Source organism: Eutrema salsugineum, unplaced genomic scaffold (assembly GCF_000478725.1).
Source record: "Eutrema salsugineum unplaced genomic scaffold, Eutsalg1_0 scaffold_14, whole genome shotgun sequence".
Classification (NCBI taxonomy): Eukaryota; Viridiplantae; Streptophyta; class Magnoliopsida; order Brassicales; family Brassicaceae; genus Eutrema; species Eutrema salsugineum.
Window position 1 is genome coordinate 4,444,107 of NW_006256877.1, and position 14,035 is coordinate 4,458,141.

A 14,035-nucleotide genomic window follows, 5' to 3' on the forward strand; every position below is an offset into this window, starting at 1 on the left:
CTTGAAAGAGTGCCCGGAAATGGGAATTTGTGAAATCTGATTGTAATTTTCATCTACAGCTTGGTGTGATTCAGATTGGGCTGGATGTCCAATCACGAGGAGATCTTTGAGTGGATGGTTGATACAATTGGGAAATTCTCCTGTATCATGGAAGTCAAAGAAGCAAGATGTTGTATCATGCTCTTCAACTGAAGCAGAGTATCGAGCTATGGTTTTGGCATTGAAGGAGTTGAAGTGGTTAAAGAGTGTGTTGTTAACGATGGGTATTGCACATTCTGGTCCAATGGATTTATATTGTGACAGCTAGTCTGCGCTTCATATTACAGCTAATCCTGTGTTAAATGAGAGAACGAAACATGTGGAGATTGATTGTCATTTCATTCGAGACGATATACAGGCTGGAATTGTTCTGACCCAACATGTTTCTACTGCTCAACAGCTGGCGGATATCTTCACTAAAGCACTTGGAGGACGTCTGTTCAAAGGAATTTTGTGCAAATTGGGCATTCGAGATCTCCATGCTCCAACTTGAGGGGGGAGGGGTATTAAGAGATATTAGGAGATATTAGGCTTATTGGGCCATGTATAGTTAGTTATTAGAATTATTAGAGTAATTTGTCCCACATTGCTAGTTTCTAACTCAAGGTTGACTAATGTACGTGTATATATATGTGTCTTTAAGCTGATGAATAAATCACTTCCGCAAATTACTTTGACAAAAATCAAAATTAAATAAAAAACGAGTTTAAAAGAACCTACTAAGGTTGATGACAAAAATATACAGTTGGGATTAGAAAAATGATCCTCCACGCTTTCTAATTAGGTTTAGTGGGAATTGTAATTAATGTTGAAATAAAATCATAAATAAGCTTGTAGAAATGCGTGTTCTTAAACTTTTAATCGGACCACAAATATTTTCATTGTCAAACTAAAACGACTGCCCAAAATCCACATACTTGTCTAATTAAGAACTCTTAAAAAATAATTATTATAGTATAAATTTGTTACATAAAGTATATAACATGTCGACAAGAGCCGTTATTTACATCAATCCAGAAAGGTAATTGTTGTAAAACCTCTCCGATCACTCACACTTGAACCTTGATTTCGATCGATCAACAAAATGTAAATCAGGAAGATATGATTGCAGAAAATATAAATGCACACCAAATTTATCCAGTTCAGATGCAAATCGCAACCCTACGTCTGGCCGAGGATTTTTCCAGAATCCACTAAAAGAATAGATCCGATACAAGACTACGCTACACCGAAAACTTCCCGAGAAACTCACTCTCACACACCAGAAAAATCACAAGCTTCTCATTCCCAAAACCTAAAAGAAATCTCTCACCCAATATTATCTAATGAATCCTTTCCTTACCCAAGAAAAGAATCCCCGAAATTACATATATCGCTCACCAACCTGTAACTACCGTAATAAGATTCAGCTCGCAACACACACCGACTCTAACGGTCATCTTCGAGACTCAGCTCTTGAACCAGCTCAAACAGAGCTAAACGACGTCGCCTCTTGTATCCAATAACCGGCATCTAATCCGAAGTCAAACCAGACTCCAATACCTCCGGTTCAATTCAATTTGATCATAAACCTGAACCAAATGAATTAAAACCTGAATTAGACTTAAACCAATATCGACAGTAACCCTTTCTCTCAAATGACCATAGTCCATAGACACAATTTAACAAGTTGATCGTTAGGCTTCGTTTATGTCTGTCGAAAGATTGGTTATCGTTAAATAACCAAGCCTCATTTTTTCTTTAATTTTTCTTATATAGGCGAAATATTTGCCACATTATAAATAGAAACACAATTATAAGAAATTTCATACATTTTCCTTCATTCTCATTTCTTCTAGAAAAGGCAAAGAAACGTATCCAGCTAATATTCGAACGTACATACGAAATTTTTAAAAAACAACCATCTTGTTAAATGGTTTTCTTGCATTTAAGTTAAGAAAAGTTTTGTTACAAGAATCGAGACAAAAAAGAATCATTTGCTCCTTAAAATTCCTATTTTTTTTTTTAAATTCCTATATAAATACGCACTTTTATCACCATCTAGACAAAAAGTTTGTTTTCAATCATCTTTTTGGTTAAACGATCAACATCGTTCCATTTTATTCGAAAATATATATTGGCAATGTTATCAAGATGATTGACTACAAAATGTTCAATACAATTATTAAGCATTTAATGATTTGAAAATGAATTTATATAATTACCAGAGTTTGACTACAAAATATTCAATAGTACAATTATTAAGCATTTAATGATTTGAAAACGAATATACATAATTACCATAGTGAATTCTATATCTCTAACTATATAAAGTATGTCCACACATTCCCATTGATATTAATCACAATAAAAAATAAGTAAGAAAGTATCGACATAAAGAAATAAAATCATTTAACTCTTATAAAAAAAATGATATATGTAAATTTTTTGATGATGGTAACGGCGATATGGTTCGTGACCATGAGTTACGGTTATGGAGCCGAGGCACCAACCAATGGTGATGCAGCCAATTCACTTGGAGGTGACGCCTTCAACAATGGTTGGGATAACGCACGAGCCACATTTTACGGTGACATTCATGGTGGAGGCACTCAACGTAAGTTATTCAATTCCTAATATTTTATATTCTAATTATTGAGATATTTTTTTTTGTTTAAGAAAACAACAACAACAACATTATGCTACTTTAGTGGCATTGGTTCAATCTGACTGAAATTTTGCAAAACAAATTACTAATATTAAAATATCCAATGTCACAATATACACGAAAGTTTGGTTCCAATATATATTTCCAGTGTCACATTGTACACATTCAAACATGATTCATTCAATATTGTATAGGTTGCGAGTGTTTTAAATGCTAATTCTGCAACTGTGATTGCATTTACATTTTTTTTCTTTTTTAGATAAAACTATATTTTTTTTCATGAAACATTCTTACAGAGTATAACACAAACACCAAGTTACCAACGTAACGTAGTTTCTTCTTACGTGCGTTTGCATTTACAACTGACCAAGGAAAATGTTTAAAGGGACCCCTTGTTTAAAATACATATAAATTACAATTCATGTGTTTAATTTTTGTTTTAAAAAATTATATTATAACATGCAAACACAAAAGTAAACAAACAAACAAAGCCATATCTATTAATTATTAACTCACTTTTTCCATTATATAATTCAATAGAGGGAGCTTGTGGATATGGTAATCTAAACAAACAAGGCTATGGTCTAGCAACGGCAGCGTTGAGCACAGCACTCTTCAACAATGGGTACACGTGCGGGGCTTGTTTCGAGATCATGTGCACGCAGGATCCAAAATGGTGTTTGCCCGGATCCATTAAGATTACAGCTACAAATTTCTGTCCAGCAAACTACACCAAGAAGACAGACATTTGGTGCAACCCACCACAGAAACACTTTGATCTCTCCCTACCAATGTTCCTCAAGATCGCCAAGTACAAAGCCGGGGTTATTCCGGTTAGATACAGACGTGTTCCTTGTGTGAAAACCGGCGGTGTCAAGTTCGAAATCAAGGGAAACCGTTATTTCTTAATGATCTTGCCGTACAATGTAGGAGGGGCTGGAGATATTAAGGCCATGCAGATTAAAAGAAGCAGAACCGGATGGATTACGATGAAGAAGAATTGGGGACAGAACTGGACCACCAATGTTGTATTGACCGGACAAGGTTTATCATTCAGGATTATGACGAGTGATGGGGTTAGTAAAGATTTTATTAATGTGGTACCAAAGAATTGGGGATTTGGTCAGACTTTTGATGGAAGGATTAACTTTTAGGAGACTGTTTTGTGTTTTGGTTAGCTAAGTCTTGCAACTAATTAAAAATATTAAAAATAAAGAAGATTTTTTTTATATATATGTTAAATTCGTGCATTTGGTTTTAGCTTCATACTAAGATTTTAACCAGAGCCTCACTATTCTTTTGACATAAGCATTTCTGTGTGGTTCGGTTATTATCCAATTTTTTTCCCCCGAATATGTTTTTTTTAGTCGATTACAGCTCATATTTAATATGCATGTGAGACGACGACTATTAGAGTACAAATTACTAGGCTACAAACCTGAGAGCGCGTTAAGCTTGTTTTCACTTTCCAATCAAGCATATCTAGAAGCCACAAAACCTCTTCTTTTATGTCAGCAACATCACAAAAATCCGATTGAGTTCCAAAAACATCGAAGAGCCCAACGTTTATATATTCAACACATGAGAAAAGAAAGGATAACTAAGCTCGGATATAGGAAACAAAAAGGTGATAAAAGAGATCGACAGAATCAAAGATATATCAGTATAATATCCAAGTAACCTTATTAGAAACATTCCATCCCACAAGCACATAGACAGTAACCGTTTTAGTGATGTAGATTAGGTTTTGATCCTAATAAATACTAACTCAGTACTATTGAATACACATATAAGAAAGGAAGATATTACAACTTTCTTCATCAAATCAATAAATTGAATCTAAAATTAAAGGCTTTAATTTTTAACTTAAAGGCAAACTCCTCAATCAATTATCAAATTTAACTACTGTCATTAAATCAAATTAAAACAAATCATACGGATTCATACTTACCATTTCTTGTAATCGCTGATAAAATGAATATTTCTGATGCAACCCACTTTTTTAGTCCAACTAATTTAAACTTATCTTCTCGTTTTATCAATACTTTTTTGATTAAAATATTGATTGGTTGTTCGTAGTATATAAAATAAGTATCATAATTATGAATGGACGATTCGCAATTTACTGATATTTGCATGATATAATGTAACTAACCGAATACATAATGTCTAGGAGATTCTTACAGCTTTTTTAAAGGAACTTTGAAACGTTAGGATACCTTTGTATTAATATTTCTGTAATATAATAGGTTTATAAGAAATTAAAATGTTTGTCGTCAGTCTTCATCATGATCAACTTTCCAATGTATCATATTTTGAAAATAATGGTAATATGTGTATATATAGATTAAAAGAACTAAACTAGTTACATGTAATTAGAATAATAATGATAGCATTTTACTGTATTCAAAAGTGGTTTTTGACTTTACAAACTTTAATAAAGTAACTAATTTGTTTGACCAAAAAAAGAGTAACTAATGTGTATTCCACTTATTAAGTATATCTGTATATGCACATTTCCAAAGGTTTTACTATATATTTACTTTTATTACCATAATCAATTGTATGTCTTTACCTATATATATACACCCATATTCCCATTAATATTAATCATCAAACCAAGTTAGGAAAAAAAGTATCATTAAAAAGAGAGATCATAAAACTCTCAGCGAAAATGATATGTACAAAAGTTTTGATGATGATAATGGCAATATGGGTCGTGCCCATGATTTACGGTGATGTAGCCGAACCACGCAGTGGTGGTGGAACCAAAGAACTCGACACTGCTTGGTATGACGCACGAGCCACATTTTATGGTGACATTCATGGTGGAGGCACTCAAGGTAAGTTTGGTTATTGAAATGATGTTTTGTTTTCAAAATAATTAAATAAAAAAATAAAAAATGACATGGAAACACAAAAGTAAACAAACAATCAAAACAAAAAGACACATATTATTATTACATGCTCAGTTTTTTTCAATTATAAATTTTAATAGACGGAGCTTGTGGATACGGTGACCCAAACAAAGAAGGCTACGGTTTAGCCACGACGGCGTTGAGCACGGCGCTCTTTAACGACGGGTACACGTGTGGTGCTTGTTATGAGATCATGTGCGCTCGTGATTCACAATGGTGTTTGCCCGGGTCGATCAATATCACAGCTACAAATTTTTGTCCACCAAGTTACTCTAAGACCCAAGACCAGTCGTGCAACCCACCAAACAAACACTTTGAACTCTCCCAACCAATGTTCCTCAAGATCGCAAAAGACAAAGCCAAGAATGTCCCGCTTAGATACAGACGTGTTCCTTGTGCGAAAACCGGTGGTGTCAAGTTCGAAACCAAAAGAGGCCCACAGAATCACTTAACGATCTTGCCTTACAATGTTGGCGGGGCCGGAGATATTAAGGCCGTGGAGGTTAAAGGAAGTAAGACCGGATGGATACCGATGACGAAGATTTTTGGACAGATTTGGACCAGTAAAGTCGTGTTAACCGGTCAAGGTATATCGTTGAGGATTATGACAAGTGATGGGGTTAGTAAAGATTTTATTAATGTGATACCACCGAATTGGGGATTTGGACAGACTTTTGATGGAAAGATTAACTTCTAAGAGAATGATTTGAGTTTTGCAAGCTATATGGCTTACAACTAAATTAATTAATATATGTATTGAATGCAATAGTTATTACAATCATCAAAAAATAATAAAAACAAATTAATGAGATTTTGTTTATGTTAATTTATTTCCTGCGTTAGTTTTCAAGTTCATACTAAGATTTTGTCAAACCATCAAAGTCCAGGATGAGAATCTGGTTCGGTTTTGGAGTTTTTTGACATTGCATTTCCATTTCTGCTTCGGTTCAAAATTTTCAAGTACTGTATAATAATTTTTTTTGGGAGAATTGCTTTTGTAATGCAAATTCAGACCAAATTTGTATTCTTAATGTTTTGTGAAAAAGATTTGTCCCTTTAAAGTTTATATTAATATTAAACCAATTTTACCCTTAAATGTTTATATTATTAATTATTAATATATACTATGTTTGTATCCGCGCATATGCGCAAGTTTTGTTTCACATAATATTTTTAAAAATATATTTGTGTTGTATATATAGGTAGTTAATTATAAGAATATTGAAATTTACTTGATTTTTTTGGTATTATAATTTTTTTTTAAAAAAATCTTTATCAAACAAATAATTTTTTTTTAAAGATTGGAAGTAGGATAAGTATAAAATTATTTTACTATTCTAGAAATCATAAACATGATATGAGTAAAAAAACGTAGATAAAAACCATATTTTTGGGTTAAATTGCTTAGAAACATATAATTACCTCTAATTTTAATGTTCTCATATATATGACATGCACAATTGCCATGATTCTGCAAGAACTACCCTGTACTTCATGTTTCACAATGACATACAGCTGTAATAATATTATAGTTAACCCATAAAAACTGCAAAATCTTTGAATGAAGAGAATGCTACATCTTTACATTTTTTCAAAGAACAAGATTCGAAAAAAGTGTTCATGTTGAGGATAAACCCAAAGAAAAGGTATTAAATTAGTACAAGAAAATAGTAAAAGATTTTAGACGAATACCAAAATGTTAGAAATGTTGTTTATTTATTTTTATTAGGAATGTGGAAAGGCTTAATTTTAATGTAACTTAATAATTATGAACATAAATACATATGAGATAAACATGAAAAAGAAAAGTTATGTTAAAATTAGAGGTATTAATTAGTTTTTAATTTTTAATTTAAAATTTATAATTTAATAGTTATGTGAAATGACATGTGTCAGCTTCTCAAACGCATGGGTTTTTCTTTTGTTTTTTTTTTTAATTTGTTTGATCAAAAAATATGTTGAAAGACTTTTTTATAAATATATTTGAAGTAATTCTATTTTAAAATAAAATTTAGAGTGGTCGAAATGCTCTATTCTAAAATAAATATAGAATGATCGACTATATTTATAATATAGAGTGAAAAACTTATTTATATAGTTGGACGTGATCCAATGTTTAAATCAATCTGAATAAAAATAAATGAATCGTTTCAAATATCACATAAAGAGATAATAATGACAAGAATGCAAATAAAAAATATATAAATAAGAACTAAGTGTTAGGAATATGAAGAGATTGTAGGTTGACTACCATGGGATTAAAAATTTAAAGTGGATTCATAATTAAAAAAATTGCTAAATATATTAATTCATTTTGTGTTAATAATTATTTTGAGTACATGTAGCATTTCTATAATATTTAAAATTGCTGATGTGACACAAAGATGGAGATAGTTCACTTTTTTCATATATATGATTTAAAATTTAATAATATTTATTCCAAAAATAAATGTCTGTTATTGTCTCACTTCTTCTCCTAATTAATATCTCAACGAGAGCTTCTTCCATGTATTCTCTAAACATGTGTAATTCATGTACAAACCTCATTCTACTGCAACAATGTCATTCACAGTTATTTTTATTCAGCAGTAATTAACCTAGCTCATTTTTCTTCATCAGTCACAAAAATCCACTTTTTATCTATCTCTAATTTTTATGAACCACAAATGACATAGATATGTAGCATGTATGAAACAGAAGATATGTAAATTTAGAGAAAATCTGATTGATCAATGGAAAAGAAGAAGAAGATAGCGATGACAGCAAAAAATAAAAAGAAACAAAAAACGCAAAAAAAAAATTGAAAATTTTTCAAAAATATTCAGTCTGGATGTTAACCAATTTTCCTAGATTTTCTCAGATTTTGGTAGAATACATATTCTAAGTTAATGTAGAATGAAGACCATTTGTAGAAGAACTATTCTACAATAACGTAGAACCTGGTCTAATAAATAGAATTAATATTCTACGAGAATATAGAACCTTGTGTATTCAGTACAACTTGTAATTTACCATAATATACAGTGTCATCCCAAACTTTTTAGTGGCTTAAAGTATTAAAAAATGTGGTCTTTTAAATTATAAAAAATCTAAAACCGTAAATTAATGTTAAAATATTCAAAATAACAAAAAATTATAAAACCCCTAAAAAAAGAAAAACAAAAAATTGTTACAACATATCTCTATTTTTGAAAAACAGATCTTCTAGCTTTCCTCCCAACAAATTCATTCATAATCTTCTCATAGTCGAGTTTATCAACCATATCTTTTTTAATAGATATCGTTGATAATTCATTCAGCGTTTCTTGTGACATAGTTGATCGTAGATAATTTTTTATCAGCTTCAACTTTGAAAAACTTCTGTCTGCAAAGGCAACTGAGACTCGGATTGTCAACAATATTCGATAAGCAATCCATGAATTTGAATAAACTTTGAATAAACATGTGTTTTAGACATAAATCCCAAGCAGACCCAAGGAGGTTTAAACGAGGTTTTTTTTTTCAACAAAAAAAACTTTAGACATAACTTATCATCCCAAAATAAAAAAACTTTAGACTAAATCTCACATTTTCCGGGGTAGAAAAAAGATCTAGAGATTATTGTAAATAAGAAAGAGAGAGAAAATTATTGTGTCTTATTCCCGAATAATGAGAATTATATATAGTATTAAAAAGATTTAGTTATGTCCACATCTTACTTAGAACTCCTTATGATATGGGTTTTATAATAAAAATCCAATAATTTAACAAGTTTCTAATTATCTAAAAAATTGAAAACTCAAAATAAACGAAAAAAAGGAAAATTCCACTAAAAAAGATGAAAAAATTGGCATATGATGTTAAGTGTGCCCCTAAATTTTTTTTTTATATAAAATTGTGGCCTGAAGCCCATGCTTCACAAGCCTTGAAGAAGAGCCGGGCCTGGTAATATATAATATAGGTAACATATAGAATACGTTTTCTACTAATCGGTAGAACATATAAAGAACTATAGAAAATGAATTTTACAGGCTGGTAGAATGTAAAGAACTATAGAATTTAGATTGTACATAGACGTAGATTGTAGAACACGCATTCTATCTTGCATAGAACGGATTTTAAAAATATTTTTTAAATATTTTTTTTCCTTAAATGATATTCTAAAATATTTTTATTTCTTTTCTAGGTATTTTCGAAATTTAAAAAAAAAAATAGTTTTGATTTTATTTTAAAACTGCCATAACTGATTTAAAAGTACAACTATGTCAAAAAGTGACAAAAAAATAGAAAACATTAAAGGGATAAATGTTAATTGACTTGGCATTATAAAAGCAATTCTCCCAATATTTTTTTACGTCTACGACTCATACCCGCACATTTTCAAATTTAAATGAATTGTGATACTAGTATAACATCTTATACCACCAATCTCGATCTCCTATACGGTATATCTGGTTAGAACCAGGGCCGGCCCAAACATAGGTGAGGTAGGCGATAGATTAGGAAATCCAAATTATGGGGGCATGTTTTGGTTATTTTATATATAAAGAGTATATATAAATAAACAAAATTTCAATATTTTTTTAAGATAATAATATTTGTAAGTTTTTTGTAATGTTTATGGAATTTTCTCTAAAAGAATATTGGTTAAGAGCATATTTTAAAATAATAACTATTTTATTAAACAAATTCTATTTTAGAAACAATATAACAACATATATTTTATAGGTGGGACATATTGACAAAGATGGTTAAAGGTTTAACCCTTAAATCTTTGTCTCAAACACGTTGGGAAAGTCACGTTGAATGTGTCAAAGCAATACAGTTTCAAGCCTTAGAAATCAGAGAAGTTTTGCTTTATTTGGCTGAAAGTACTGACGACCCAAGAACACGAAGTGATGCTAAATCCCTTGCTCTAAGTGAAACACATGGAATTGGAGGTTTTGAGTTCTTGTTTGGTATGATTATTTGGTATGATTTTTTTTTTTTTGTCAACACAGTAAGTAAGAGCCTGCAGTCCGAAAACATAGATATTGATGCTGCAGTTCACCAATTGAAAGGGCTTATGACATATTTTCAACAATACCAGGAGACGGGTTTTGAGGAAGCAAAGGCTAAAACTATGCAAATTGCATCTGAGATGGAGATTAAAGCTGAATTTCGTGTTTTAAAAAAGCATTTCATTAGAAGAAAGAAACATTTTGATGAAGACAATGAGATAACTAATGAAAACGTGTTATTTTTGCCTGAAGAAAGCTTCATGATTGATTACTTCAATACACTCATGGATCAAACTCTAGTTTCTCTCGAGTCTAGGTTTGAACAATTTCAAAGGTATGAACAAACTTTTAGGTTTTTTGTTTAATTTAAAAACTGACATCAGTAAGCGAGGATTCTTGGAGGAGATCATGTGCGAACTTGGAGGCTTCTTTAACGAATGGTATGCATTCAGAAATAGTTGGTGATGATCTGTTTATGGAATTGAAAATTCTCCGAGAATCAATACCAAATAAAGTTCGGAAGCCTATTGAAGTGCTTGATTTTTGAAACAAATGAAGGATTGTTATCAAAACAAAGAAGTTGCTTATCGCATATTGTTGACAGTTCTGATATCGGTTGCCACTGCTGAAAGAAGTTTTTCGAAGTTGAAGCTGATAAATAATTATTTGCGATCTACTATGTCACAAGAGCGATTAAATGTGCTAGTTTTATCTATTAAGACAACTATGGTTGAAAAACTCGAATATGAAAGAATTATTGAACGATTTTGCAGGAAAAAATGTAAAGAAGACCATATTTCAACAATAAAATATTAATTTTATTGTTTTTTATATTTTTATAAACTATTTATAGAGTTCAAATATTTTCTGAAATTTTACTTTTAATTTTATTTTTCTTATTTTTGTATTGTTTTTTATTTTAAAAACAAAATATTGAAAAAGGCATACTTTAAATTTTAGACAAGAACATTTAAATTAATTAGTCCGGCACTGGTTAGAACCTAAATTTTCAAATTAAAGGAAAATTATGATTAAGATATTTGAGCATAAAATTTTCTTGGTTGGTGTCTGACGAGACACGCAACATACAATTAGGGTTATTCTTCATATCACTGTCTTATTTGTAATATATAATTTTAATAATTATTTTATTTAATTAGATTTTATATTAGAATTTTCATGTTATAAATAAGGCGTTTACAATTTTATTCAGTTTTGGTATCTATATTATTAAAAGTGAAGCATGTTTTGTGTCCAAATAGATTTTACTTAGTTTTCTACTATTCTGTTTTTGGATAACTTCTATTTATGTTACCACATAAGTCAATTTAATATAATATTAATAAAATAATATTTTTTAATTTATATTTCAAAATAAATTCAAAAATTTAGATTTGAATTTAGATTTTATAGATTTCCTTAAATATAGGTTATATTATTTATCAAAAATCATAAAATAAGTTATTATTATATTTTACAAAAATAATTAATCAGATATTAATTTAGATTTAATTTAAATATTCAAATTTAAATAATAGTTTCAATGAAAAAGATGAAAATGATATATTATAGTATAGAATAAGTCTCATTTTTTAAATATTCAAACTTAAAAAATATAAAAATATACAAATAATATGAATGGACGGTTTAGAATTATATTTAATAATTGTGGTTCTTTTGGATTAATATAAATGAACATGTTATAATGACATTTTTATAATCATTGTACTTTTCGGATTAACATGAACAAACGGGTTAGAATAATATTTTTCTAATCGCGGTCATATATATACTAAAATAAATAAATCAATCGAATCAACCTATATATAAACAAAAAAAATCTCTATCACTTATTAGAAAATTATATATACACAAAATTTTAAAAACATAAATTATATACAAAATCTGATAAATTAAAAACAAAATTCCAGTGCGGATGCATGGGATTGAATCTAGTTTGATTTTAATATAATGCTGAGGTTAATCATTTATCTGGGCCGTCTTTTAGCACCAGCGAGTGGAGCGGTCGAACAGGGTCCAAAAATTTAAAGGGTCCATAATTTTTTTTCTTTAAGTAATGGGTTTCAATAAAAAAATCAGAATAAACAATACAATTTTGTATTTATTAATAAGAGGATATTGATATGATTTACCAAATATTTTTTATGTAAAATAAGAAACAGAACTTGTAAAGTGGAAGTTAAGACTTATTTTTTTTGTTCGAACAATTTCATTAGTAAATTTAGTCGTACAAATTAATTCGAAGAGTTTCTTTAGCAATCGCTTCAGCCTCAGCATTTTTAGACAGAGGGACATAAACGAAAGAAATCAAAGAAAAATATAACGCCAATTGGCGAATATCGTTTACAATAGCATGGATCTCAACATAAGTTTCTTGCGCCTTAGTAATCATCTCACTAGCAGTATAATTGGTGTCTGAGAAAATCCGGTGGTTTTTTGCCGTCCATAGATTCAAGCCGATCCATGTAGGAAGTGAAGTTTTGCAGATTTCTGATGGGGGTGGGCTCACGACACCTGAGCATCTTGAGAGGAAGTCCCAGATATGTACCGTATTGAGGTGTGACAGATTTTGTACCAGTGCCAAACTCCAAACTTTCCTTGCAAACGGATAGTCACGAAGAACATGAATGATAGTTACCGGGTTACCGCAAACTTGGCACCCAAAGTTGACTTGGATGCCTCGTCGAACCAGTTGAACGCCAACAGGAAGGGTTTCAACTGCTGCTTTCCATAGAAAATTTTGAATTTTTGGTGCTGTTCTTTGTTTCCATATGTGTTTCTGCCAGTCGAAATCCCGTTTTCGGATTGGGAGGTTCTCTGTCATGGCAATTCCATAGCCTGATCGAACAGAATATCTTCATTCTTTTGCGGTAAGGAAACTAGTTTGTCTACAGGTCGGGAGGAGCTCATGGGAATGAAGCGATTCAAATGTTCATACTCTGGAAGCAAGTCCCTGATAAGGTCCCAGTTCCACGAGTTCCTTTCATGAAAGAGTAGATCAGATACTCGTAGGTCTTGCGCATGAAATGGAGTTAGGCCAAACAATCGTAGCGGTTGGTCTAAACTCAGCCAGGGGTCTTTCCACACATTAATCATTTCACCATTACCAACAAGCCAACCCATACCTTTTCGTAAAATTTCTCTCCTAGCTATTATACTTCTCCACCCATGCGACAGATTGGAGGAAATGAAGCAGTTCATAAATGAATCAGCATGGCAGTATTTGCCTAGGAGAACCCGAGAGACTAGAGCGTGGGGGTGTGAAATCAGTCGTGCGCCTAATTTTGCTAGCAAAGAATCATTGAACATTTCAATATCCTGAAATTCCAATCCTCCTGCATTCTTAGGGACTTTAAGCTTTGCCCAAGAAATCTAGCACATCTTCCTAATATCCGCTTTATCATCCCACCATAACCTTGTGAAGACTGATT

At 30.9% G+C, this 14,035-nt stretch overlaps 2 protein-coding genes across 2 annotated transcripts; both read left to right on the top strand.

The window, feature by feature from the left end:
* Positions 1-2,436: 2,436 nt before the first annotated feature.
* Positions 2,437-3,869, top strand: LOC18022599 (expansin-A22; the record flags this gene model as incomplete). Its single annotated transcript, XM_006405581.2, has 2 exons — positions 2,437-2,635; positions 3,227-3,869. Coding segments are annotated over 2 exons (813 nt in total), but the record flags the coding sequence as incomplete, so codon positions are not given.
* Positions 3,870-5,303: 1,434 nt separating this feature from the next.
* On the top strand, positions 5,304-6,301 carry LOC18022600 (expansin-A22; the record flags this gene model as incomplete). Its single annotated transcript, XM_006405582.2, has 2 exons — positions 5,304-5,529; positions 5,685-6,301. Coding segments are annotated over 2 exons (843 nt in total), but the record flags the coding sequence as incomplete, so codon positions are not given.
* Between the last annotated feature and the right edge of the window lie 7,734 nt (positions 6,302-14,035).